The sequence below is a fragment of the Phyllostomus hastatus genome, unplaced genomic scaffold (genome assembly GCF_019186645.2).
Source record: "Phyllostomus hastatus isolate PE091 unplaced genomic scaffold, TTU_PhHast_1.1 phas_contig_86, whole genome shotgun sequence".
Classification (NCBI taxonomy): domain Eukaryota; kingdom Metazoa; phylum Chordata; class Mammalia; order Chiroptera; family Phyllostomidae; genus Phyllostomus; species Phyllostomus hastatus.
The window spans coordinates 95,326,624-95,353,540 of NW_025333977.1; the positions used below are offsets into that span (position 1 = coordinate 95,326,624).

General features: G+C 44.1%; 1 protein-coding gene across 4 annotated transcripts in view; it reads right to left on the reverse strand.

The window, feature by feature from the left end:
* Positions 1 to 566: 566 nt before the first annotated feature.
* The window catches only part of ACAD9 (acyl-CoA dehydrogenase family member 9), a 75,158-nt gene continuing 48,807 nt past the window's right edge, over positions 567 to 26,917 (reverse strand). For 2 of the 4 annotated variants that reach the window (XM_045851866.1, XM_045851863.1), the window contains exons 4-18: positions 24,962 to 25,068; positions 23,757 to 23,935; positions 22,928 to 23,006; positions 21,742 to 21,913; positions 17,533 to 17,606; positions 11,422 to 11,497; positions 9,724 to 9,794; positions 6,542 to 6,661; positions 6,147 to 6,275; positions 5,012 to 5,091; positions 4,122 to 4,248; positions 3,805 to 3,882; positions 3,114 to 3,242; positions 2,297 to 2,369; positions 567 to 1,422 (exon numbers count right to left, since the gene is read on the reverse strand). In XM_045851866.1, the coding sequence (XP_045707822.1) occupies positions 1,322 to 1,422; positions 2,297 to 2,369; positions 3,114 to 3,242; positions 3,805 to 3,882; positions 4,122 to 4,248; positions 5,012 to 5,091; positions 6,147 to 6,275; positions 6,542 to 6,661; positions 9,724 to 9,794; positions 11,422 to 11,497; positions 17,533 to 17,606; positions 21,742 to 21,913; positions 22,928 to 23,006; positions 23,757 to 23,935; positions 24,962 to 25,068 (1,595 nt within the window). In that variant the 3' untranslated portion in view covers positions 567 to 1,321. The remainder of the gene's footprint in view (positions 1,423 to 2,296; positions 2,370 to 3,113; positions 3,243 to 3,804; positions 3,883 to 4,121; positions 4,249 to 5,011; positions 5,092 to 6,146; positions 6,276 to 6,541; positions 6,662 to 9,723; positions 9,795 to 11,421; positions 11,498 to 17,532; positions 17,607 to 21,741; positions 21,914 to 22,927; positions 23,007 to 23,756; positions 23,936 to 24,961; positions 25,069 to 26,917) is intronic. The other 2 variants (XM_045851865.1, XM_045851864.1) reach the window with 2 other exon arrangements.

Below are 26,917 nucleotides of genomic sequence, written 5' to 3' on the forward strand. Positions count from 1 at the left end.
GGGTCAGCATACTTTCCAAGCTTCCCCTTGCAAAGGAGTTCCATGTATCTCCTTCCCCCAACAGTGTGAGAAAATATGTACTCTCCATTTTCTGCAAGATGCCTCCTTGTCAATGTTTAGAACTTTTGAGTTTCACTGAAAAGTTATTTCCAAAGTCTCAATATTTGTAAACTTTCACCTTTTGAAGACCTGCTACCAAAACCCTGGCAGAATGTTCAGGCCAACCCCACTAAGCCAGTTCAGGTCTCAGCATTCCCAGTCTTTTCTTTGCCTTTTTCTCTCATCACAGCAGATTACAATTTATACTTGGGAAAAAGATAAGCTGCAATCTGGCTTTCTCCTCCCACCTCGAAGCAATATCTACAGTGGGTTTTTGTGGGGGAGAACCTCAAATCACCCAGAAACCAGACTAAAGTTTAAAACCTGCCAGCATGCATTACATCCAGCAAGTAGCAGAAGGAAACCTGGAGAAATGCAAAGGCCTGTTAGTACCACCTAAAGACACTTTTTTCCCCCTCACTTCAAAAGTAGAGGGCAATCCTTGCAAAGAAAACAGGCAGAAAAGCTCAGGTGGAAAAAAGCATATGTTGTCAGGTAACAAGCAAGCAATGCTGTTTTCCACCCATCATCACCTGAGAGAGATAAAAAACAGGACTCGTAACCCCCATGGCTCTGCAGTGGCCACCTGCTCCTCAGCTTTCAGGGCCTTCTTCTTGCAGGGTGAGGACAAAAGGGACTGGAAGCCATCACCAAAGAGTGGTTGTTAGGGTCATGCTGTCTTCCATTAAAGGCTGGTTCTGAGGACAAACATGACCAGAAGGGTAAATACAAACTGTGCCATTTTATATTCCCCTCTGTTAAATGTTTCCTAGTACATGTTTTTAGTGCACCTTGACCCTAGTCTGAATGGCACACATACAGCTTTTAAGCTGTTTCTTGGGTAATGTGTAGTCTAGTAGAAATGGTCATCCATGCCTGAAACAGGCCCCACAGGCTCCTGCCACAGAGGTAGCAGCACAGGCTGCGGTTTCCATTGCAAGGTTTCCTAAACTGATAGCACATCCTCCAATCCCAGGTCTCAGAAACTCCATTCTCTCTCTCTTCATCTCTGTTTAGAACCTGGGATCATGTCAGGCAGCAGTGCCCAGAGGTCAGGTCTGGAAAAGGCTCCCTCAGGCCAGGAGAAAGACCTTCAGATGAAGACTGGGAAGCAATAGTTCAACTTGAAATAATTCCAGGTTCTACATCTTCTGGAAAAAGTGAGAGTTGTTCAGCAATGTCCTGTGGCCTACGGGATGGCAGCAGCAGAGAACACCGTCCCTCAGGATGTACGGTCCAGAGGATGGGCACAGATGTATGCTCGCCTCTCTAGGATCTGCTGAGACACTTTCTTGATCTGTTCATCTAGATTTTCTGGAGAATCTGAGAGGGGAAAAGAGACACTAGGTGATCTTTCTGCATTGTGACAGCAGAAATATTGCTGGGGCATTTTTTCCAGTAGTCAGCCTGGGAGTGACCACACCACTCCTCCCACTCATCCAAACCCCCAGGAAGTGATTCTGAGCTAGAAAAGCTTCATTCCAAATAACGAAGAGCTCATCCTGTTAATCTCTAAAAACTCCAGATTTTGTGGGAGAAGGCACTTTCTCAATAAAAGACCCCTTTGTGATTCAAGCCTATTATTGCAGAGGAAACTATTTCCTAGCTCTCCACAGCACATTAACAGTCAGGCCAGCACTGTGGAGGGTGCCTGGCCAGCAAGCAGAGCCAGGAGCTACACAGAGTTATGTGTCCCTCTCCACAATCCTTAGCGACAGGGCTGGTCTCTTCAGGGGAGCCTTGAAGACCAGCAGGACTGTAGGGTCAGAAAGAGAATTTAAGCTACATATTCTAAGATACAGCCATATGGCTATGAAAGAGGATGAGCATTCCAGACAAACTGAAAAGACTGAGCAACACAAACAAAATCCCTGCACAGTCTAGGGAAGCATCCTGAGACATCTGCAGGTAGGGCAGTTTCATTTCCACTGCAGTGCAGGGGTAAAAAAGCAGGAGAAACTCCTTCTTCTTTTGTGAATCTACCCTGCGCAGATGGCCTTCAGCAAGGCCCACTCAGAGACTCTGGCAGAGCTCTGAATTCCTCAGCACAAGTCTTACCCAGCCCTCACTCAAGGCAGAAGTTGTGAGCAGCCAGCTGGTCATGGGAGCCTGACAGGGTCCAGAAACAGCTCACTGGAATCAGTCGCTTGGAATCAGACCCTCTCTTCCCCCTCCCTCCCAAGACAACCTTACTCACACTTGTCCAGCTGAGATAAGGTGAAGAGATTCTGGGAATAAGCTTCCGTGCAGAAGATGTTGGCCAGCAGAACCTGCCAAAACCAAGGTCAGAGAGAACCCTCTGTGTATCAAAGGGTAACCCCTCGCTGGTGACTGACCTCTAAGCTTCACAGTACTACTGGACAGCTTGGCTAGGGTCAAGAGGCCTGGCTCAAGAGTTACACTATTTTAGGTTCTAATTCTAGCCCTAAGCCAAGCCAGGTCTGTCCAAAGGGCAAATCACTCAACATCTGAGTCTTGTTTCCCCTGCTGAAAGAAAGACATCACAATTCCTATGGCCACCAGGTACTGTGTATCAAGGCACATAAATACCAAATACACAGCAGGCACTCAGTGACTGCATCCACCCCCTACAGCAGGATGAGGAGGACAGACAGGGTGAGGGAACTAGGTTTGAAACCCCACTATTCACCCATCTTTCTCTTTCAGGGAGGAAAATGAAAGGGAGTGGCTCTGTGTCCAGAGCAACAGAAACCCTCATACCCCATAAGAGCTTCAGTGCTCACAAAAGGCCACAGCCACAACTCGGCAAATCCATCCGCCTCCTGGTCAACTGCTACATGGACACTGCACTTAACTCACGCTCTCTGGGACCACAATTGGGTGCCAAGGCCCTTGCTTTGTATAGGCCTTCCCACATAAGATTCTTCAACTGGGCCATATCACCAAATGACCCATAAACCCCAACCAATGGGCCTCAATAAAGTGCAGCAGGACCAAGTCAGTGGGAAGCTGCCTGTGTGTGGGCTAAGTAGGGCAGGGCCGGGAACGCTCACCTCATGGTCATGGTTCCGAAGTCCTGCTCGCATTGAGCGGCTGGCACGAGACAGCACAGCTGTCATGCCATACAGGTTGATGAGGATGTTGGCCACACGCTTCAAGACCATCTGCTCTTCCACAATGGTCTGGGAACACAGATGCCCAGGTTGGAGGCTCATTACCTTGGACACATCCCCCACCCCCAACAGTCCCTTCCTAAGCATACCTTTACCCATCTCTAAGCCTCACTTTATGCCTCTGGTTAGAGGTGCTAAAGTTGCCTTTCCCTCTGGATTGTGAGAAGTTGGTTCATGGCTACCTTCTATTTTCCACTTACTCTGTCTAGATTTGGGGAAGGGTCAAGGTCCCAGGAACCTGGCTGAGACCGGAGGCCGGGGCTTAATATACCAACAGAAGCAAGAGCCTCACAGATCAGGACCTGAGATTCAGGCCCAGGCTGCCTCCACAAAATGCAGGGAGCTTCTCTTCACCTAGGGGGTGCTCACCCCAGCTAGCTGAGTGGTCCACAGGACAGGCAGCCACAGACAGCCCTGCCTCCCCACCCCACCTTCTCCAAGTGAGCAAAATTTCTTCCTGGCCCTATTTCTAAAGGTAGGTACTTGTAAAACATTTCACAGATGCTGGCCCCATATCCTTAACCCCAAAGTTGGAGAGCCTACCACCCCAGGTCTGGCAGGGGACCAATACCTTGCCAAAGCGGAGCAGCAACGTCTCCACGGTGCGCCCAAAGTAATACACGTTCTCCTCGAGCTTTCTGGCGCTGTCCTGGTAGGTCAGAGGAAAGGACTCAGTGCAGTATCTCCTCCCCATGATGCCCATTCCGTCCCACTGGCACAGAGCATGGCAGGGGATCCGGGGTTAACATGCAGGCTGTTCTCCATCATGACAGCGTGGAGACAGGGTATCAGCTGTTCCTCAGACTGGCTGGTCTATCCCAACGCCCCTGGTCACTTCCCTCTTGGGGAGGAGATATCCAACATGCTACACCCTCTGGGCTCACTCACCGCAACACTGGGGTGTACAGCTCCAAGATTCCCCGTCAGCCCCAAGTCCACGGTTCGACCCAAGGAGTCCCGAAGCCGCCGGCCAACAGTATCCAAGACAGTGGTCACATTACCCCGTTTAAGTTCACTGCAGAAAGCCCATGGACCCATGATCTGAGGCCCTGCTGTTCCTCCCACTGTCCAGCAACACAAACCCCACCGATAGGTATCCCGGAGCTCTAGGGCACCCACTCCTTCTCCCTGACTATGCATAGCCATAAAGGGCTAACTCAGGCCCTAACTATATGACCTTCCCCCAGCCTTGCTGGACACCTGGCTGCAGGATGAGCCCCTCCAGCCTGTCAAGACCAGCCAGTCTCCTCTGAGGTAGAGCTGCACTAGTGCTTCCTCCACAGAGAACTAAGTCACAGCCAGCTTTCAGGTCATTCTCTTACTGTAAGTACTCTGCAAAATGCTTGGCATAACCTGTTCATGGGGTCCAGCAGTGATTTCTAATTGCCCTAGCCCCAGGATGGGGACTGAGGGGAGAGCAAGAGACAGAGAACAAGGGAGAGAGAAAAGAAATAAATTGGTCTGCACTGGTCTTGACATTGGCATCTGTTTAAGGTGCACCTTTCATTCCCAGATTCTGAAAACACAGCTCCCTGCAGCATGGGAAACAAGAACTGTCAGGGTAGTGACCATAAGGACAGGGCACACTGAGGGATTCCTGAAGCAGCGGGCCCCTCCTATCACCTTCAGGTAAAGGCTCAGCTCTGGAGCCTGGCTTTCAAGGCCCAACAGTCACTGATGAAGGTTCCTGCCCACCTTCCCTCTCTCCAGCCAGCCAGTGAATGATTTCAGCTCTGCCAGGTGGAACCTGAGGAGCAACAAGGGGAAATGGCACCTACTTGATCCTTGCAGTCAGGATGCGGCCAGCATGCTGCAGGCCTGTCAGGGCAATGTGCATCCGGAGAATCTCATTGGTTCCCTGTGGTCAACAGTGGAGATGTCAAAGCTGCCCCATGAAGTTAGCCCCAGTGTACTGCATATGTGACCAGGTAGACCATGCCATTGTCCACTCACCTGTCCTACAGAAGCTATTGCAAACAGAGCCATGACTTTTCATAATTTCTTGTCCTCAGAGTAAGATCCAAGGTCCTCTACAATGGGGCTACTTGTCTCCCCTTCCATCCTTTCCTCACCTACTCCATCACCTGCCCTAGTTCCACCAAGCAGGACTGACTACTTCTCCAATAAAACTTGCTTATTCTCTCTCCATTCACATAGAGCTGGCAGGTAAGGTCCTGTCTGGGCCTCCTAGCATGTTCTATTTCCCTGTCCTTGGCCCATACAGCCCTCCCCAGGCCTGGTCAAAGTCCCCAAAGGGCCAAGTACACTTGCTTCTTGAGACCTCAGTCCTCTTGGGAGAGATGCACCTCTGTCCCTTACTCCTTGCTATTCTGGTTTCCTCCTGGGTCGGTCAGTCCACACAACCAAGACAACTAGCACCCCAAAGACAGAGTGGTGTCTGAGCACCATTCTGCACCAGGTGTCTCTCTGGCCCCACCCCCTCTTTGTTCCCCACCCAGATCCCCCTCAGCATGTTTACACTTGTGAACTCACAGGGGAAAGCAATTAAAAAGTGAAAAGTGCTGGGCTAGGAAAGCCCTCAGAGATTATCCTCTTAAGCACCTTTAATATACTCGGAAAAAAAACCCAGGTCCAGAGAGAACACGCAAGGTCAATCACAGGCCTCTTATGAGAAGATCTCTGCTTGTCCCACCACACCCAGCAGAAGTAACTTGGCAAAGACCTCTGGCGGGTTGCCAGGAGGTGGTAGGCTCAGCGGAAAGGGCCGTTGGGAGTGGGACCCTTGGTGAGCTGCTTGGCCTCTCAGCCTCAGCCTCTTCACTGCAGAACAGAGTCTAGGCTGTGCTGTGAGGAAGGTTAAACGAGAGAGCGCACAAGCCAGCATGGAGCCAGAACCAGGAGGCTCAGGGGGTCCATGGTGGAGCAAGATGGAGCTGGCAGCACAGCACCCACCTCAAAGATGAGCAGGATGCGGGCGTCACGCAGCATGCGCTCGTAGGGGTAGTCCCTCACGTAGCCTGAGCCTCCAAGGATCTGCAGGGCTTCACTCACACACTGCCAGGCAGCCTCTGAGCTGAACACCTACCACAAACCAGGAAGCAAGGTCAGCACAAGGTCGTCCTGACTTCCTTCCAAAAGGAGGACCTCAGAACAAGGGCAGAGTGGCTGGCGATGAATGATAGGCTCGAAGGAAAACTGGGCTTTGTGATGAGACCGAGCCAAGCAGGAGCCCTGATAGTCTTGGCCTCACTGGGTAACCTCAGGCAAGTCCTTTTCCTTCCTTGACCACAATGACCAGCTGTAGCTGAGGAGCTTTGCTCAACTTCCCTCTGATGTGCTAGAATTACCTTCACCATGGCAGTCTCAATGGAGCAGTCAGGAAACCCTGGTTGATCCAGCATTCCGGCAGTGAGGTAGGCCATACTTTCCATTACATAAGTCTTCTGAGCCATCAAGGCAAATTTTTCCTGCAGTAGTCAGAAAAAAACATAATCAAGAAACATTTTAAACGTGCTAAGATCCAAATTTGCCAATAAACAGAAAATATAATTAAGCCCAAAGCCTCACACTGAACAAGAAAACCAAGCCCCAGCATTCACAAAAAGCTATCACATTAAATAAAGCCTTGCCACTCTGGCTGGTTGGGCTCAGTAGACTGAGCACCAGCCTTTGAACCAAAGGGTTACTGGATCAATTCCCAGTCAGGGCACATGCCTGGGTTGTGGGCCACGTCCCTAGTGGGGGGCGTGTGAGAGGCAACCTTATATTCACGTTTTGCTCCCTCCCTTTCTCCCTCCCTGTGTCCATCCTGTATGTCTAAAAATATATAAATAGTCTTTTTAAAAAATCAAAAGGAGAGCCCTGGCTGGCGTAGCTCAGTGGATTGAGCGCGGGCTGGGAACCAAAGTGTCCCAGGTTTGATTCCCAGCCAGGGTACATCCCTGGGTTGCAGGTCTGAACCCCCAGCAACCGCACATTGATGTTTCTCTCTCTCTCTCTCTATCTCCCTCCCTTCCCTGTCTAAAAATAAATAAATAAAATCTTAAAAAAAATCAAAAGGAGAATACTATTTTAAATAAATAAATAAATAAATAAATAAAGCCTTGTGGCATCCAAATTGGAAAGGAAGAAGTAAAGCTGTCATTGTTCCCAGATGACATGATAGTGTACATTGAAAACCCTACAGACTCTACCAAAAAACTACTCAATCTAGTAAGTGAATGTGGCCAAATACGGGATACAAAGTCAATATTCAGAAATCAAAGGCATTTTTGTATACCAACAATGAAATACCAGAAACAGAAATTAGGAGAAAACAATCACATTTACTATAGCAACAGGAAAAATATAATACTTTGGAATAAACTTAACCAAGGAGGTAAAAGACCTGTACGCAGAAAACTACACAACACTGAAGAAAGAAATTAAGGAAGACACAAAGAAACAGAAGCATACAACGTGTTGATGGATGGGAAGAATTAACATCATCAAAATACTACCAAAAGCAATTCATAGATACAATGCAATTCCTATCAAAATACCAATAACATATTTCACAGATATAAAACAAATATTTCAAAAATTAATATGAACCATAAACGACCCCAAATAGCTGCAGCAATTCTGAAAAAGAAGAACAAAGTAGGAGGGATCACAATACCTGATATCAAACTAAATCACAAGGCCATTGTAATCAAACCAACCTAGTACTGTAGTACTGGCATAAGAACAGATACACAGACCAATGGAACAGAATAGAGACCCATAAATAAACCTATGCAGTCCCTGGCTGGCGTAGCTCAGTGGATTGAGCCGGGGCTGGGAACCAAAGTGTCCCAGGTTCGAGTCCCAGCCAGGGTACATTCCTGGGTTGCAGGCCATAACCCCCCAGCAACCACACATTGATGTTTCTCTCTTTCTCTCTCTCTCTCTCTCTCTCCTCTCTCTCTTTCTCTTCCTCCCTCTCTTCCCTCCCTAAAAATAAATAAATAAAAATCTTAAAAAAAAAAAAGGAAAGAAACCATTAAAAAAAAAACCTATGCCAATACGGTCAGTTAATATTTGACAAAGGGGGCAGGAACATAAATGGAGTAAAAATATCTTCTTCAACAAATGGTGTTGGGACACATGGACAAGTACATGCAAAAAAATGAAACAAGACCACCAACTTACACCATACACAAGAATAAACTTAAGATGGATAAGAGGCTTAAATATAAGTCAAGACACTATAAAAGTGCTGGAGGAAAACATAGGCACGAAAATTTCAAAGATCCCACACAGCAATATTTTCACTGATAAGTGAAATTTTCACTGATAATATTTTCACTCTAAAGCAAGGGACATAAAGGAATGAATAAACAAATGGGATCTCATCAAAATAAAAAGCTTCTGCACAGCTACAGAAAACATCGACAAAACATAAAGAGAACCAACCATATGGGAAAATATATTTGCCAATGATACCTCAGACAAGGGTTTGATCTCTGAAATATATAAAGAACTCATATGACTCCATACCAGGAAGACAAGCAATCCAATTAAAAAATGGGCAAAGGACCTGAACAGACATTTTTCCAAGGAGGACATACAGAGGACCCAGAGGCATGTGAAAGGATGCTTAGCATCACTAGCCACCAGAGAGATACAAATTAAAACCACAATGAGATTCTACCTCATACCGGTCAGAATGGCCATCATTAATAAATCAACTAAATGCTGGCAGGGTTGTAGAGAAAGGGAACGCTAGTACACTGCTGGTGGGAATGCAGACTGGTACAGCCACTGTGCAAAATAGTATGGAATTTCCTCAGAAAACTAAAGATGGATCTGCCTTTTGATCCAGCGATCCCACCCCTGGGAATATACACCCTAAGAATCCTGAGTCACCAATTTAAAAGAACCTATATACCCCAATGTTCATAGCAGCACAATTTACAATAGCCTAGTGCTGGAAACAGCCTAAGTGCCCATCAGTAAATGAGTGGATCAAAAAACTGTGGCATATTTACATGATGGAATACTACACAGCAGAAAGAAAGAAGGAACTCCTACCCTTTGTGATAGCATGGATAGAACTGGAGAGCATTATGCTAAGTGAAATAAGCCAGGTGATGAAAGAGAAATACCATATGATCTCACTTATCCGTGGAACCTAATCAACAAAACAAACAAACAAGCAAAAAAGAACCAGAGAGTTGGAAATAAAGAAATGGCCATTGACAAGAAGGGAGGTGGCAAGCAAAGGAATAAGAATAGAGAACTCATGGACATGGATAATGTGGGGGTAGTGACTGTTGGAGTGGGGATGGTGGGGGTGAGCAATGGGAAAGAGGCAGGATAACTATAAGTCAACAACAATAAAAAAATAAATTTATAAAAATAAATAAATAGATAGATAGATAAATAAATAAAGTCTTGTCTTCTTCCTCAGTCACTGCATAGGAATCGTCAGTACAGACACCCCAAGCACACATATAATGCTTACACAGTGAAATCAACAGATGTACCAATGTACAACCATCAGTACCTGAATTAATCCAAATTCACTGAGGTTCCTGTTGAACTGTTTCCTCGTGCAGGCATATTCAGCAGTCATTTCTGAAAAAGAGCAGAGTTTTTAAAAAGAACAATTTTCTGGTTGTCCTAAAATGATTTCCTAAGTCTATCACCATTAGCTTTCAAACACTCATGCAGGAACTATGTGAAACAGGTCTGCTGAGACCAAGTACCCTGAAAGGCAGAGCCCCTGCTTCCTAGTGAATCCAGACTGGAGGAGGGACTATCCACTCCTAGCGGTGTCTACGGCAGTGGACAGATGTGGAAACAGAGATTGAAGTCAAACACAGGTTTGAATCTGGCACTCTTTCCTTACTAGTTGGTCACCCAGGCCAAAGAACTTTACTTCCCTGAACAGTACCACCAACCTCACAGAGTTTTTAAGATTACATGAGATTCAGGTAGATAGCATCTCGAGTGAAGTTGGGGACCCAGAAACACCCTAGACACAAGTAGGGTCTGGTTCACACCTGTCATAGCTGTTCATCACCAAAGCAAGGTGGTCTTTTGAAAACTTGGGCCTATGGCTTCTAAATATATAGCTGTAAACATATACTGAGTCATCAGCCCAGCTTGGAAGTCACCTAACTGAATACAGCAGCATCTTACCCAGTCAGCAACACTCTGCTCCCTACACTTAGTGTTCTCCAAACACTTTCATACGTATGATCCAATCACAAATGCTCCCCATGGTGAGCCTGTAAGGTAAACAGGCACTCACATTCACACATTCCCGGAACTGAGGATCTCATCAGAGGTTCTACATCCTTTGGGGAGAGGCTGACCATGAGTGTCCCTGCAAAGCTCTTGTACTGAGAAATTTCCAGATGGGGAAGAAGTCCAGAGGGCTTCGGGGCCTTGGGAGCTTGGGAGCAGCTTGGCAGAGTGCCAGTAGCACTCTGAGCAAGGTGAGTTGGGAGATTGACAAGGTCAGCTTTGAGAGCTAGGTGCATGGCCTCAAGCAATGCTTACCCTCTCTGGGCATCAGTCTCTTCATCTATAAAATGGGGGTAAGAACCCAAAAAAAAGCCTTCTTGTCCCCAACTTGCCCTGAACTTCATAAGTACTCTGAGCACACCCCAGGGCCCCCTGCGTATCCCTCAGTCACTTCCACAAAGCTAACACAGTAATAATGTTCTGTGCCCAACACACCCTTATAGGGTAGCTTTAAGTTCACTGTCAAAGGAAAATCCAGATTTCAAGTATCCTAACAGAAAAAAACAAAGGGAAGATCAAGAGGCTAAGTGATCTGAGTTCCAAACCTGCTCCCATTCCTCACCCACTGTGAAAAGTCACCTACAAACAGGGATCTTGTAAAAATCAGTGCTAATGTTTATGAGTGTCTGGCTCACGCTAGGATGTTCACTAAGGGTCTCCACTTGTAGTAGTCAGAGCAGCAACCTCTTTCCATCTCTAACAGAATGTCCACTCCTCCTCCCCACTTAGGTAAAACAGAGGAATATTAAAACATGAACACCCTTTGGGGACAGACCGAGTATATTCTTTGGTCTAAACAAAAACCCAGGTTCTAAACTTGAGTGGGACCATTTGTCCAGGTGGCCTGGCTCAGCACAACTTGCCCTGAGGACATGTTAAAGCCTTGAGGCTGGAGTAGAGGCAGCAGGGAAAAGGCTGTGCTGCATAGGGTTCCTGTCCCTGACTTACCTACCGATCAATTTCTTGAGCATCCCAGCCACAGAGCTGCCCATGCTGAACCGCCCACTGTTGAGGATGTTCATGGCCACCTGCAGAGAAAGCATAGGAGGCTCACTGTGGATTCTATTCCCTCAGAGGACTGCTTACCCACGAAAAGTCCAAGGGCCCTGGAGAACCAGAGGTGACAACCACAACAGTACCAGCAGGTTTGGAAAAAAAAAAAAAAAAGACAAGTCTCTAAAGACTTGGGCATCTGGGCTGAGCCAGTCCTCCTGCCAATCCTCACTGAGCAGGGAGAGAGTATACTCCCAACACTTCAAAACAAGGTCACTCCATCCTTGTTATGGCTCTTATAAACATTCTTGGAGTCACCCTTCAAAAAGTAATTGGACAACCTCATTCCAAAAGGACAGACCATTTCTCTTAGTCCTTGGGGAGAGGAGTAGTAACTAAAATTTACTTCACGTTTCTGGGTACATGCTGCAAGCTATTTAGACTTTCCCAGTTAACGCTTCAGTATCAGGATCCTCATCTGACAGATCAGAACCTGAGGTTCAGACTGGAGAGAGGATTCTCTTAAGGTCACACAGCAAGCATCCTGTCTGACACACAGACCCATGCTCTCTCCACTAACATAACATGCTTCTCCTCCACTGAATTCCTACAGTAGTGACATACTTCTTAAGGAGCTTTGTCAGCTTCTCTCCTCTTTTCCAAAGTTAACTTCCTACCTAATGCAGATGGTGAGCAGCTGGGGAAGAGGGACAGGCACACATCTGTGTACACACACTGCTTCCTGAGTACTAGACTATCAAGATTCATCAAGGTCCCTTATAGACCACAAGGGGCAAAGAGGCAAACAGCGGACTAGGCAACAAGTGGTCAGCGGTATAATGGTAGAATAAAGAGCAGGCACACAAGTCCAGTGGGAAGGAGTGAGTGCATGTTTCTTTTGGTGTGGGGAGAGGGATGCTGGGTAGCAAAGGTTCTCAGCCAAGGAGATCTCTGAGCTGGGTCTACCCGGCCATCCCAGGGACAAAGGGCATTCCAAGTCTAGCGTCAACACATGGCCACCAGCACAAGCCTCCTAAAGGACAGTTGTGATCTGTCATGCCTCTGATCAAGCCCATGATGCCCAAAGGCAAGGCTGAGGTCTGGGAAGGGGGAAGAAAGGTGTTTCTGAATTCTATTAATTTCCTAAAAGCTCAACTACAAATGCAATACTACTTTTTACAGATTGCTTGACTATGTGTGTCTTACATTAATCAAACATGCAAATTTATTTGCATTTATAATTACTTGTTAAAAAACCTAATGGGAGAATCCTTCAAAACAGATCCTGTGGGACTAGCGAGATTGGAAACAACTGCTTCAGCTACTAGGAAGGGCAAGTGTTGGTTTTAAACCACTCAGTCAAAGGCAGCTGGGACATGAGGAAGACAAGGCTAAACCCTGAGGGTCAGGCCCAGCCCTGGCACTGAATGGGTGAGGGGGCTTGGTTAAGTCACACCACTTTCCCAAGCGCCCTCTAATCTCTAATTTCAGGCTTCACGTGTCTCACTCAGGACATAGGAAGACACTGACCAGAACATGAAGAGGAACTAAATTCTCCCATTTGTATTCCCTTTTCTCTTTCCAAATGAGCTTTTAAAAGCCAGCTCATAGTTTCATAAACAAAATTCACTTCACAGCCCCTTTATACTTTATTCTTAACTTCACTTAAAACAACAACAAAAAAAAATAAAAAGAGAAAAGGATTTGACACTAGGTCTGAATCCCTGTCATCAAACACCTGATGGGTTTAGCCATATCTGACAAGGGGCCCAAGAGCTCAAAGGCTGATCTTCCTATTTCATCCTCTCCCCCTGTGACTCTGCACTTCCATGCTTTATCACCTCTCTACTGCAAAATAGTTTCCTTTTATAATTTCTACAACTACAGTCTAGATCTCAATTTTCCCAGATGCAAGACACAAGCCATTCCTTCAACAGCCCCTGTCATTTAACTGCCTCTATGCCCTAAGCAGTCTGGCCATTGACTAAACCTGACTACACTAGAGAAAGAAGTTTACTTTTGCCTCCCATCAGCCACTTAATTTTCACCTGACATTTGATCATTCCATGACCTCTGGAATCACCAAATGTATCACATTGTTTAGTATTTAAGCTAACTGTCAAGCAATCCCACTAAAATTAAAAAAAAAAGGGCTTTATAAATCTAGTTTTCTTGCATATTAAAATAACAATCATTTTCGCTTAGAACAATGGGGGAAATTTTAATGCAGTGTTGGGAAGTATTGGGGACAGCAGCATCCTCAGCAGTGTTGAAGGACAGACATTGGTCCAACTTTCTAGCTGGCAACTGGGCAACATGGATCAAGGACTTGAAAACATTCACACCTTCAGACAGTGGCTTCACTACTGGTGTTTAAACTCACAAAATAATTAAGCAAGTGTGTAAAGGTATATACAAGGATATATGCCACATGATATATGGTGATAAGTAAAAAAGAAGTGAAAACAATGTTAAATTCCCAAATCTGAGAACCTGGCAAATATTAAATTTGGCATCATGACACGAAGAAATGCTATGGAACATTAAAAACGTGTAGCAACATATATTTACTGGCATAACGATTATTATGTGGACCTTAAGCAGAAAGTTTCATTTGATATGAGCCCCGAGAAGGAATTTATCTGCTAAGATGGAATCCCCATGCCCAACTCAGGGCCCAAGTTTTATAAATAATAAAAGCCTAGCTGATATTTGTTGGCAGGGGCTCCTCACATACTCTTCATACTGGGAAGAATCTCAGGCTGAACTCATGGCTTCCTGCACTCTGTCCCAACTGCTTATGCAAGCTGGTCAAACAGTGCAGGGAAAACCGGGTTTCATATTTCTACCAACTGCCTGAGAACTGCCCTATCTAATCAGAATGGTACAACTTGGATATCTCCTTTATATAAAACAGACCTAACTGAGAACTTGGGTGAGAACATTTGCTATAAAAGGCAGCCTCCCCTGAAAGGGTCAGGCCAGTTTTCCAAACCCACCAGCTTGCCCATGACTCAGTTATCCCGATCACTAGGTTGTCCGCAGCTTAATCAAAACTCTCTCCCACCACACACAATAGACATCTGGTGCCAGCCACAATAGCCAGTGTTTAGACTGACCCTCCTGTACCTGGGAACAGCCCGGCCCTTTACTTAACCCATTGTCTGGGCTCACATCCCGGAACCCTGAAGCACCCGCCCAGAAGAACAAGAGACTAACCCCTTCCTTATCTATCCTCCCACAAGCTCCGTGCTTTTCCTTTTAAAAATCCCATTCCTACCTCCCCACCAAGCCTGCAGTCAGTCCAGACTCAGCCTGCCTGTACGCACAGCATCAAATAAAGGCACTTGATCAGTTCCTCTGGCTTCTCTAACCTCTATTTCTCGTGCATTTCTAACATCCCCTTTGTCTCTGTGCAACACAACTTAGTCACCTGAAACCATCTCCAGAACTGCAGTTCTTTTTGTTCTAATGAATGCTTTTGTTTCTTTATTACAGTCTAAAATTAATTTTGGATTATATTAGGATATACTGATAAATGCAAAAATGCAAGCCATATTACACACACACACCAAATATTTGTGAGGAATTGTCTTTATAAAGATCTAGAACGACATGGAAGAAAAGAGGTCACATTTGAAACATGACAAGCTCAGTGGAGGCCTGTGTGGCAATTTTACAAACTCAAAGAGACTGAAAGTAACCATATGGGAAGGTCTGAAAATTAAAACTTTCTAACAAAAAGCCATTTATGGGAGGTAGTCCTAGGCCAGTATTTTTCCCAAACAAAGGTCAATCTTTACCTTAACTGAACCTGTCCTCTTTTGCATCTGTGATAACATACTTCTGGAATGTCAAATTTCCTTTTTCCAGAACCCTCAAAACACAGGCACCACACCAGGGGGAGACCACAGATCCCCTCATTGTTATTGTTATCATTTTAATTGTAGACTGTTAACTATCCTTTACCTACCTCTGTAAAAAATGTGTCTATCATTTTACTTTTTATTTGATCCCAGGGTTTTCCTTGCTTTGTTTCTCCCTGCTTCCCTAATCTATCACTAATAGATTTTATGGAACCCACTTATGCCTCCTCTTTTGATTTTAGGGTATAAAATGAAGTGCAAAACAGCCACATTATCTCAACTCACTGAGGTTTTGCTTCCTGACAACTGTTGTCAATTTGGCTCAAATAAACTCACAAGAATTCTCTATAGGTCCGAATGTTTATGTTGACAAAAGCAAGCACCAAAATTGTGAACAATGAATGCCAACTGTCTTGGAGACAGGTTTCAGTGGGTTTCATTTTATTTTTTCTTTCTGTATATTCTCCAATGTGTGTATCTTCTGGGTTACCTGAATAACAAACAAGCCTATCACTGCAAAGACTGCTGCTCCCTTGTTTGTCCTTCCACTTCTACAACCCTTTTTTCCACATTCACTGAGCAGCCTCTTTTTTTTTTAATCCTCACCCAAAGACATGCTTATTGACTTTAGAGACAAGGGAAGGGAAGGAGACAGAAAAAGAAACATGAATCCACTTTCATCTGTGCCCTAACCAGGGCACCAAACCTGCAACCCTGGCATGTGCTCTGACCAAGAATTAAACCTGCAACCTTTGGTTTACAGAATGACATTCCCACCAAATGAGCCACAGTGGCCAGGGTTCACTGAGCAGCCTCTTAACAAGAGCACTGGCTGACGGCATTTATCTGATTCTCATGACACCCAGGAGGGGAGGAAGGCAGGTGTCACTTTGTTCCTTGTTTCACAGCCAAAAGGGAAAGGGGACACACCAGAGTAAAGATATTTACCTAGGTGACCCAGTACATTAGGACAGGGAAGTAAAAAAAGGCAAAGAACCCAACTTGAAAATGAGCAAACTATTTGAAAAGACAATATTCCAAAGATATACAAATGGCAAATAAACACATGAAAAGATATTAGTCATTAGGAAAATGTAAATCAAACCACAATGAGATACCACTTCACACACACTAAGTTGACTATAATTTTTATAAGGGACAATAACAAGTGTCAATAAGGATGTGGAGAAATTAGAACCCTGTTACGCTGCTGATGGGAACATAAAGTGGTACAGACACGGTAGAAAACACCCTGGCAGTTCCTCAAAAAGTTATACATGCAGTTATCACGTGACCCAGAAATTTCACCTCTAGGTAAATACCCATAAGAACTGAAAATATATTGTTCACATAAAAACTTGTACAAGAATGTTCAAATCAGCGTTACTGATAATGGCCAAGCAGTAGAAACAATACTAATGTCTATCAGCTGACATTATAAATGAATAAACAAAACATGGCTGGAATATTATTCAGCCTTTAAAAACAATGATAAAGGCTACAATTTGGATAAACTTTGAAAACATGCCAGTGAAAGAAGCCAAACACAAAAGGTCACATATAGATTTCATTTATATAAAATGTTCAAAATAGGCAGATCCAAAACAGAAATAAAAATAGTGATTGCCAAGAGATGAGGGAAAGGGCAAATTAAAGGAATGACATTTTTTTCTGGGGGGGGCGTAGAAATGTTCTGGAATTAGACCTTGGTGATGGCTGCACAACATAGCAAATATACTAAAAACAACCAACATATGCAATGGAAGGTGGTAAATTTTATGTTATATGAATTATTTGTCAATAAACATTACAATAAATCTTACCAAAAACAAACAAACAAACAAAAAAACCCAACAAACAAACTTAGGGACTCAGGACCCAGGGTTGTGCACTTAAAAGAACCTATGCTTTTCCAGCGCCTGCTGGCCTGCTTTCTTATGCTTGCAGGAGAGAGGGATAATGTCCCTACTCAAAGCAAACAATGCTCACAGATAAATGAAGAGACTCAGTTTTAACCACACACTCCCTCACCTGGGAGCCAATTTTTCCACTTTCCACTTGGCTGACTTCCCAACAGAGGACACATGGTCACTCGGCCAGCAGAAACTGGTCTGCTACAAGCAGGGATGAAACAGAAAGTTGTTGCCAACAAACTGCACTATGAAACTGCACAGCAGTCACAGAGGCTGCTGCTGGCAACTCACCTTTAGCCCACCTCCAACTTCTCCTAGAACATTTTCAACAGGCACCTTGGTGTTTTCAAAATGGACTTCACAAACTGAAACACACAAAATTGAAGACCTTAAATGCAAACTACTCTGCACTTGATGCACTGGCATGAAATGCAATTCATTCATTCATTCAGTCGGTCAGTTGGTCACTCAGTCACTCTACATCTATGGATAGGACAGTATAGAAAAACAAGGTTTCTGTCCTCCCTGTGGAGTTCATACTTTAGTTAGGGAGATAAACTATAAACAAGATGTTATAACATTGTGTTAACTGCTATGGATGAAATAAATACAGCATGGTGACAAATGGAGGTTGGAGGGGGTGGGTAATACTATTTTTACTAAGGGTTTATATGAGACTTTTCTAAGGTGAAGTTTGAAGGATAAGAAAGAGTCAGAGACATTGCTAGGTGGTATTGCTCTTCCTAAGTTCCCCACTGCAAATGGGAGTATTGGTTCTATCTCACTCTGCTTTAATGCAGCCAAACCCTGAACTGTGGCTCTGTGGGAGGAGCAGATTTGCCTTTCCTTACCAATAATGCCAGGTTTGGCCATGTGACTTGCTGTGGCTTCAGGGGCATGGAGCCAATCCAACAAGAGCAGACAGGTCTTAACTGTGTTAATCCAGCCTAGTTTGGCTCCTTGGGCACTTATGATCTGCGTGAGAACATGCTCCAGCACATTCAAGCAAACATATGGCATGCCTGAACCCAACCCAGAGCACCTGGAAACTATGGAAGAGAAATAAATGGCAAGTCCTAGGGTGGTTTCTCAGGAGGGTTACTGTGGTTATGGATGACTAGCAGTCCTTAAAGTGAGGATGTACCTGGCATGTTGAAGGAAGTGGAGGTCAATGTGATGCGAACAGTTACAGTAAGCATGATGGGTGAGGGAAGAGGCAGGAAGGGACAGAAGCCTCTCAACTTTGTTCTTTATAATAGTGGTGGCTCCCAGCAACTAATGGCAGAGAAAAGGGAGGCTCAGGACAGGGAAGTCATGGCTCAAGTAGCCAAGCAGTAGCCAAACAAAGTGAGGGCAACCAGGGTCTGATGACTTTTTCTTCTATTATTACAGCTGTGTCCAAATAGCCTGGTTATGAAATACAACAAAATACCCATGACTCTGGCCACTGGGTCCCATTTATGGTTTAAATACATGCGCTGAGAGGCAAGGCCCTTTTCCTAACACCTCTTGTTCCTTCACAGGCTGCTGGATGTGAGGAGGACCCTTCCTCCCTCTCTGACCTCATCTTATGCCACACAAGCCCCTCTCACAGGACCATTACATAATTCCAGTGGGCACCACCTACCCAGACATCAGTATGGACAATGCACCCATAGTGGTACACAGCAGCAGCCCTGTTCTCTCCCACCACTTTAGTCACTCTGGGTGCTTTTTCCCACCAGCACACCAGGATCTTTTTATCTCAGGGCCTCTGAGCCTGCTCCTTCCTCTGTTGGAACATTCATCACGCAATAGGCAGCAGTACCAGTCATGGTGGTTAATACCAGTAACAGCACAAACATTATCAGCTTCCACGTATACTTAGCATTTTACATATGTTGTAACCCTCCCTTTTCATATCACCTCCACATTGTAGGTTCTATTATCATCTCTTTCTTATAGGTGAGGAAACTGAAGAAAAGCCAACTAGCTTCTCAAGGTCACATAGCTTCTATGTACCAGAGCCAGGTTAGAGCTCAGGCTCTCTGACAGCCCCTGCCCCCACCAGGCTAAGCACATGTAGTGGCAAATACCACTATCTAGAACACAGGGTCCCCAAAGACAGGGTGGCAAACAGAAGTGGGTCTGGAGGTGCTAGGGTGGTATACAGAATCCTGTAGCAGACTCTCCATGATCTGAATAGGAGGCCTATGAAAGAGAGCCCTCTGAGGACTCCACTGCTCTGGAAGGGTTGAAGGCCACTCACAGGACCCAGCCTCAAGTAAACTTACTGCAGACCAAGGGCCACAAGCAGGCCTGGGTAGGCAGAAAGGGAAGCAGGAGAAGGGAGGGAGTTCCAGGCCGGGAATATGGGGGTTTCCTGTAATGGAATTTTAACCTAGGATACCCCACTGCCCTTTTTGGTGTCCACTATGCCTCCCTCACAAGGCTGAGAGCTCCACAAGACTGTGACTGTTTCATTAACCTTAAAATCACTGATGGTCATTACATGGAGAAGTGTAGTCACTGTGGCACTTTATTTTTAACTTTTTAAATTTAAGTACAGTTGGTATACAGTATTTATTGGTTATATTAGTTTCAGTTGGACAATATAAGTGATTCAACATTTTAAAAATTATAATGTAATCACCACACTAATTCTAATAACCATTTGTGCAAAATTATCACAACATTATTGACTATATTCCCCTTCCCCTTTTCATTGATTCTCCCATACTCTCCCTTCAGGTAAAACCCCTTTGGTCTCAGTTTAGGAATCTGATTCTGTTTTGTTTGTTCATTTGTTTCTTTTTTTTTTTTAGATTTCAATATAAGTGAAACCGTATCGTATTTGTCTTTCCCTGCCAAACGTATTTCACTCAGCATAATAGCCTCTAGATCAATTTATGTTGTTAGAAATGGCAAGATTTCATTTTTATTACTGCATAATATTCCAAATATGTAACATACCACATCACTTTTTGCCCATCAACAGACACCTAGGTTGCTTCCATATCTTGGATATTGTAAATAATGCTGCAATGAATATAGTCATTCTTCCCAAAACTAGAACAAATAATCCTAAGATTTATATGAACAACAAAAAATCCTGAACAGTCAAAGCAATCTGAAGAAAGAAGAACAAAGTTGCTGGCATCATGCTCCCTGATCTCAAACTACACTGCAAAGCTATGACAATCAAAACAGCATGGTATTCACACACAAAAAAGACACATAAATCAGTGGAACAGAACAGAGAGCCCAGGAATAAACACTCACTTATACAGTCAACTCATCTATGACAAAGGAGATAAAAATATACAATGGACTGACCACAGTCTCTTCAACAAGAGGTACTGGAAAAATTGTACACAACATGCAAAAAAATGAAACCAGACCACTCTCTTGCACCATATACAAGAATAAACTCAAAATGGGTTAAAGACTTAAATGTTAGGACTGAAACCATAAAACTCCTAGGATAAAACATAGGAAACAAACTATTTGACTTCAGTCTGAGTAGTATCTTTTTGGACACATCCCATCAAGCAAGGGAAACAAAAGCAAAAGTTAAACAAATGGGACTACATCAAACTAAAATGCTTCTGCACAGTGACAAAAACTGCCAACAAACCAAACAACCATTTACTGAATGGGGAAATATACTGGCAAATTATAATGGGTTGATATCCAAAATATAAGAGACTCATATAACTTAATGACAAAAAATAAACAATCTAAGAGAAAAATGGGCAAGGAAATAAAAAGATATTTCTCTGAGGAAATAGAGAAAAGATGATATCACTAACCATCAAAAAAATGTAAATCAAACCCACAATCAGCCATCACTTCACTCCAGTTAGAATAGTTATTATCAAAAACTCAACAAATTACATGTGCTGGCAAGGGTATGGAGAACAGGGAACACTTGTGCATTGTTGGTGGGATGCAGTCCCTATAGAAAACAGTATGGTGATTCCTCAAAAAACTGAAAATACCATATAACCCAGTAATTGTACTTCTGAGAACTTCTTCCAAGAAAATAAGAGCACAGATTTGAACAGATATAAGCTACCCTATGTTTGTTGCAGCATTATTTACAACAGTCATCATGGCATTCTTAATTTGATTTTTCTAAAATGCTTAAGTACAATTAAAACTACTTTTTTAGAAAAGACTTTATTTACTTATTTTTAGAGAGAGGGCAAGGAAGGGAGAAAGAGGGAGAGAAACATCAATGTATGGTTGCCTCTCACAAGCCCCCAACTGGAGACTTGGCCCGCAACCCAGGCATGTTCTGACTGGGAATAGAACCAGCAACCCTTGGTTCACAGGCTGGCACTCAATCCACTAAGCCATACCAGCCAGAGTCAATTAAAACTACTTAAACTTCATTGTATTTTGATGCCTGAATGGGGCTAAAGAGCTCGTGCACTGGCTCATGCCCTCTCTGTCTGTCTGTCTGTCTGTCTGTCTCTCTCTCTCTCTCTCACACACACACACACACACACAACTTACTGTTGGAGCCACGGATACCTAACTTATCCTCAGGCTTCCCGTTAGTTACTCCACCAAAGTCTCTCTCTACTATAAATGCTGTAATTTTGTCTTTTACTGAGCTGTCAGAATCAACGTTGGTTTTAGCAAACACAGTAAAAATATTGGCAAGTCCTCCATTGGTGATCCAGACCTGAAAGAAAAAGCAAAAGAACTTTGGAGAAAACTAAACCATTATGAGCCACTTCTAAGCCCCATCTTTTCCAGAAGACACTCCAGCTGCCCATCAAACCTCAGGCTAGACTGTAAAGCCTTGGCCCTGGGGAAGCCAAGACTGCATAAACAGAGTACAGAACCCAGTCTCCCCAGAGCAAGGATTTTCCCAAGAGACACAGGTGACCATGAGTGTGAGTGTGTGAGTGTGTGGCGATGCTGTAGAACAGTATCCAATGGTACTAAGATAGTTCAAGCTCTAGCACTGAATGAAGGGTTTCCTCAGGAAAGGGCGATGGGGACAGAAAGGAGTGAGGAGACAGGTATAAGAAAGAGGAGAGGAAAGAAGAGATAAATATAGAAACTTATCAACAAACTGCAATATATGGAACTTATATGGATCTCAATTCAAGCAAATGATTTGAAAAAAAAAGTTATAAGATAATCAGAGAAATTTGAATGCTATCTAGATAGTAAGGAATTATCATTTTTTAAAAAAATGTGATAATGGTATCATAACTTTTTTTATAAAATAGTCCTGTCTTTTAGAGGCATAAATTGAGACAGTTATGAATGCAAGCCAGAGGTGATGATGCTGACACAGAAACAATTGGCTAAGGGCTAGTAACTGCTGAAGCTGGGTGACAGGTACATTCAAGTTCACTATAGTGAACTTTGTATATGTTTCAATTTTTGCATAATAAAAACTTTTTGAAAACAAACACCCAACAGAAGCTCAAGGAGGTAGATGGTAAAACAGAAGCATGTAAACTGTGGAGCCAGAACTCCTTGGTTCCAATCCTGGCTCTGCTACTAAGCATAGGACATGTGCTGAACTCTTTGAGGCGTTTCTTCTTCCAAAGAAGGCAAGTAGCATCCACCCAAGAAGTGATGGTCAAAAGATGATGTGTATACCCTTTGCAATCCCTGGTGTATGCAAAGTGGTCAATGAGTAGTAGTGAAGGTCATGACTGAGACCCCAGAGGAGCTGTACCTTGGAGCCGCTGAGGATGTAGTGCTTTTTATCTTCACTTAACGAGGCCCTGGTCTGGATGGAGGCAGCATCACTCCCACTGCAGGGACAAAAATAAGCTATTGAAGAAAATAATGTTGGGAATCAAGATGAATGGTTTGGAGGGCCCAAAAATAAAGGTTTTACTTTAATACAGGAGTTGGTACACTTTTAAAATAAAGGGCCAGATGATAAATATATTTAGCTTTTTGGGCTACAGCCCAACTCCTCGATTCTGCTATTGTGCATGAAGGCAGCCACAATTTGTAAACAAACAGGCATGTTCCAGTAACACTTCCATGACAAAAACAGGAGGCAGGCTGGACCTGCCCAACCCCTTATCATATCAGATAAAAAAGGTGGTGGTGAAAATTCAAATTTAGATTCAAACATGAAAATGTGTACTCAAAATAAACTCATCTAAACTCCTTTCAGGATGAGTTCAGGACCCCAGGCGGAGGGAAGTAAGATGAAGGGTGGTCCAAGTAAGAGACCTCGGTGCCAGCCCTGTTATGTCCTAGCTGTGTGACCTTGGGCTTATCACACAACCTCACTTAACCTCAGTTCCTAATCTGTAAAACAGGGCTTTACCACCCACCCTCATACTCTGAAAGTTGCTTCAAAGCTTTGAAAGCACATGTCAGGTGTGTTGCAAACCACAAAATGATTATTTAATAGGCATTGTCAGGTGTGTTATCGCATTTATAAATCTCACTGGGACAGAAAAATAAAGATAAGAGAATTGGCAAGAAAAGTTGCTGATTTGACTCCTGGTGAAGATTTCAGAGAGGGAAGAAATAAAAGTCACCACCTATTCAGCACAAACTTTAGCCCTCCTTCCATGCCCCTGGGAGACGCTATTCCATGGCAGTTCGCGCCAAGGGCAGACCTGGCTGGCTCTGTCAGGCAGAAGGCGGCAACGTGCTCCCCAGATGCCAGTTTGGGCAGGTATCTGGCCTTCTGCTCCTCACTGCCGGCCAAGATGATTCCCTAAACAAGACACAAACAGGCTGATTTCAGCTGTGGGGGAAAAAGACTATGACAACTATGCTTGCAGAATATAGCTTCTGAAGGAAATACTTACGGTACTTCATGCAAGAGGAAATATCCTGAATCAGAGCTGGCAGCCTCAGGTAAAAAAAAGTGGGGAGCCAGACTGCTAAGGACCCACCCTAAAGTGCACCATCAGGGTGGCCTGGGCCTGGAGTCCCAGCAGAACTTTGGAGTCAGACTCAGGGATGTTCATCACAGCTCCTGTTTCCTGGCTAGGTAATCTTCGGTAAGGGATGTCCCTTCTCTAAGCCTCCATATCCTCTTGTACATATAGGCGATAATCTTACCCATTGGAGGGGTGGTTTGAATGATAAAATGTGAAGAGGTGGGAATGCTGCACCCACACCTGGCACAAAGAAGGTGTTCAGTCAATGTCAGAACTGTCCCACACTCCTTCTCAAGTCCCCTCTTTCCACTGAGTGAGTGTATGGAGCACAAAAGCTCTTGGAGGGAAGCCGAGCATGCATGCTGTGCACTCAGCTCACTCTGGTTTCTACATTGACCAGAAACAACACAAGTAATGGACTGTTGATTAAGAGTGGTGAATCTGGACCTGCCCTAAAATTCTCCAAGCCTAGTGGGGTGAGAAAGACAACAGTAGGGAGGACATGCTAAGGCCCCAACTGACTCAAGAGCACAGTGGGAGAGGCTCATATCCAGCTTGAAGTGAAGGCAGGCTCCATGGAGGCAGCAGCATCAGAACTGGGCTTCCAAAGGATGGGTCAAAGGCAATGAGAACATGAGGAGGATTCAAAGGGAAGGGAGAGCGTGATCAAAGGGCTGCTGCTTACGTAGGAACTGAGCACTATATGGCATAGCTGAGAGAGGACGTGCACAAATGAGGCACTGCAGGGCAAAGATGCAGGATAGGATAGGCTCTCCTCCAAGACCATGAGATAGCAAGCACAATTCACTTCCTGAAGGTCTTCCTGGAGTCACAGAAAGCATCCCCAGATACTTGACCTTGAGGCCTATAGCCTGGTGTGCTTCCAGGGTCATAGCGATCGACCCGTCCAGGCTGACAATTTCCTGTAGCCGTGCATACATGGTGTTGGAAAGGCCCAGGCCACCTAGAGAATAAAGAGACCTGCTTTACTTATGGCCCAGCCCCACATTACTCCCATTAAAGGCAAATGGCCTTACTAGTCTTTTCTGATTATAAAAGTAATGCCAGATCACCATTTTCGTCACAATACAGAAAGGTACAAAGAAAATACACATCACCCACAAACAGCAGTCAGACCATTTTTGTGCATATCCTTTCAAACTTTTCTAGGCATATGAGCATTTACAGAGATATACATTTTTAACATAAAAATATAATCTATAATACAAAAATATAAAAATACCTTTACATCATTTAATAGGTTGTATCTCCTGTCAAATATAGATCTTTATAAATGAAACAGCTTTTCCAGTGCCTCATTCTCAGTATCTAGCGGATTCCAGGACAGAGATTTTTCTGCAGTGGCACTACTCATATTTTAGGATCCAACATTTGTTGTCATGGGTGACTCTTCTGCACACTGTAGAATGTTTAGCAGCATCCTTGGCCTCCACCTACTTGATGCCAGAAGTACCCCCCCCCACAGTTTTGATAACCAAAAATTCTCTAGACATTGTCAAATGTCTCTTGGGGGACAAAATAACTCTAGTTGGAAATCACTCTGCTGCAGTAGAAAGATAAACATTGAAGAAACAAAAACAAAAAATCCACTGAACTTGTGTCTTCAACTTTGACAGATGGCTGGGTGACCATATATGCATCATATAAACAATAAACCAAGGCCTAAGGTCACGTGACCAAAATGTAGGAGGGCTGGGTCTGAACTCAGGGGGTATGTATGGGTAAGGGCCCTAGAGCCACCATTCACACACAAAGGAAGGGATGAGTCCCTGCAGAGAAGTGGAGTGGCCTGCCTAGTAATGCAGTCCTGTGGGTTCAGGAGTGGTGCCCAGGGAAGGCCAGGGCTCTGCAGTACCACTTTCCCCTTTCCACTTGTTTCAGTCAATACTTATTTCACATACTAAGGGAGTCAGTTTTGTTTGTTAAAAAAATTAAGTTCTGATGCTTTCTCCCCCAAGGAAGTTACCATTAGATCATGGGGACAGCAATCACATGGGAAAGGATGACAGGTGGGTGGAGACTGTTGGTGGAGATAAAGCTGAAGGGCAGGAAGGAGCCACATCAACCAGCCATGGACATGCCATTGACAGGATACTGACAGGCTGGGTTGGCTGCAGGGAACCAGGAAGGAAATGCAGGCCCAGTTGGTAGAAAGGAGTTCATTCCCTGCTCCAGACTGGGAACAGTTCCCCAAACCATTTGGTTGCATGAATATAAGGTTGCTATTGCCTTAATTTCCCAAGGAAGGAAAAAGAACCAAACATGACTATTATCATCTCATGAAAAAAAGTATTTTCGAACATAATACATCACATAAACAAAAGACAAAAATCACATGATCATATCAATAGATGTAGGAAAAGCCTTTAATAAGGTACAGCACCCATTTATGATAAAAACACTTAGCAAAGTGGGAATGGAGGAAGCATTCCTCAATATAATAAGGGTCATATACAAGAGACCTACAGCCAACATCTTACTCAATGGGCAAAAACTTAGAGCTTTCCCACTAAGATCAGGAACAAGACAAGGATGCCTGCTTTCACCACTCCCATTCAACATAGTAGTGGAAATCCTAGCCAAAGCCATCAGACAAGAAAAAGAAAGAAAATGAAATCCAAATTGGAAAGGAGGAAGTAAAACTGTCATTGTTTGCAGATGACATGATAGTGTAGAGAGAAAATCCTATAGACTCCACCAGAAAACTATTCCACCTAATAAATGAATTTGGCAAAACAGCAGGATAAAAAGTCAATATTCAGAAATCTAAGGAATTTTTGTATACCAACAAT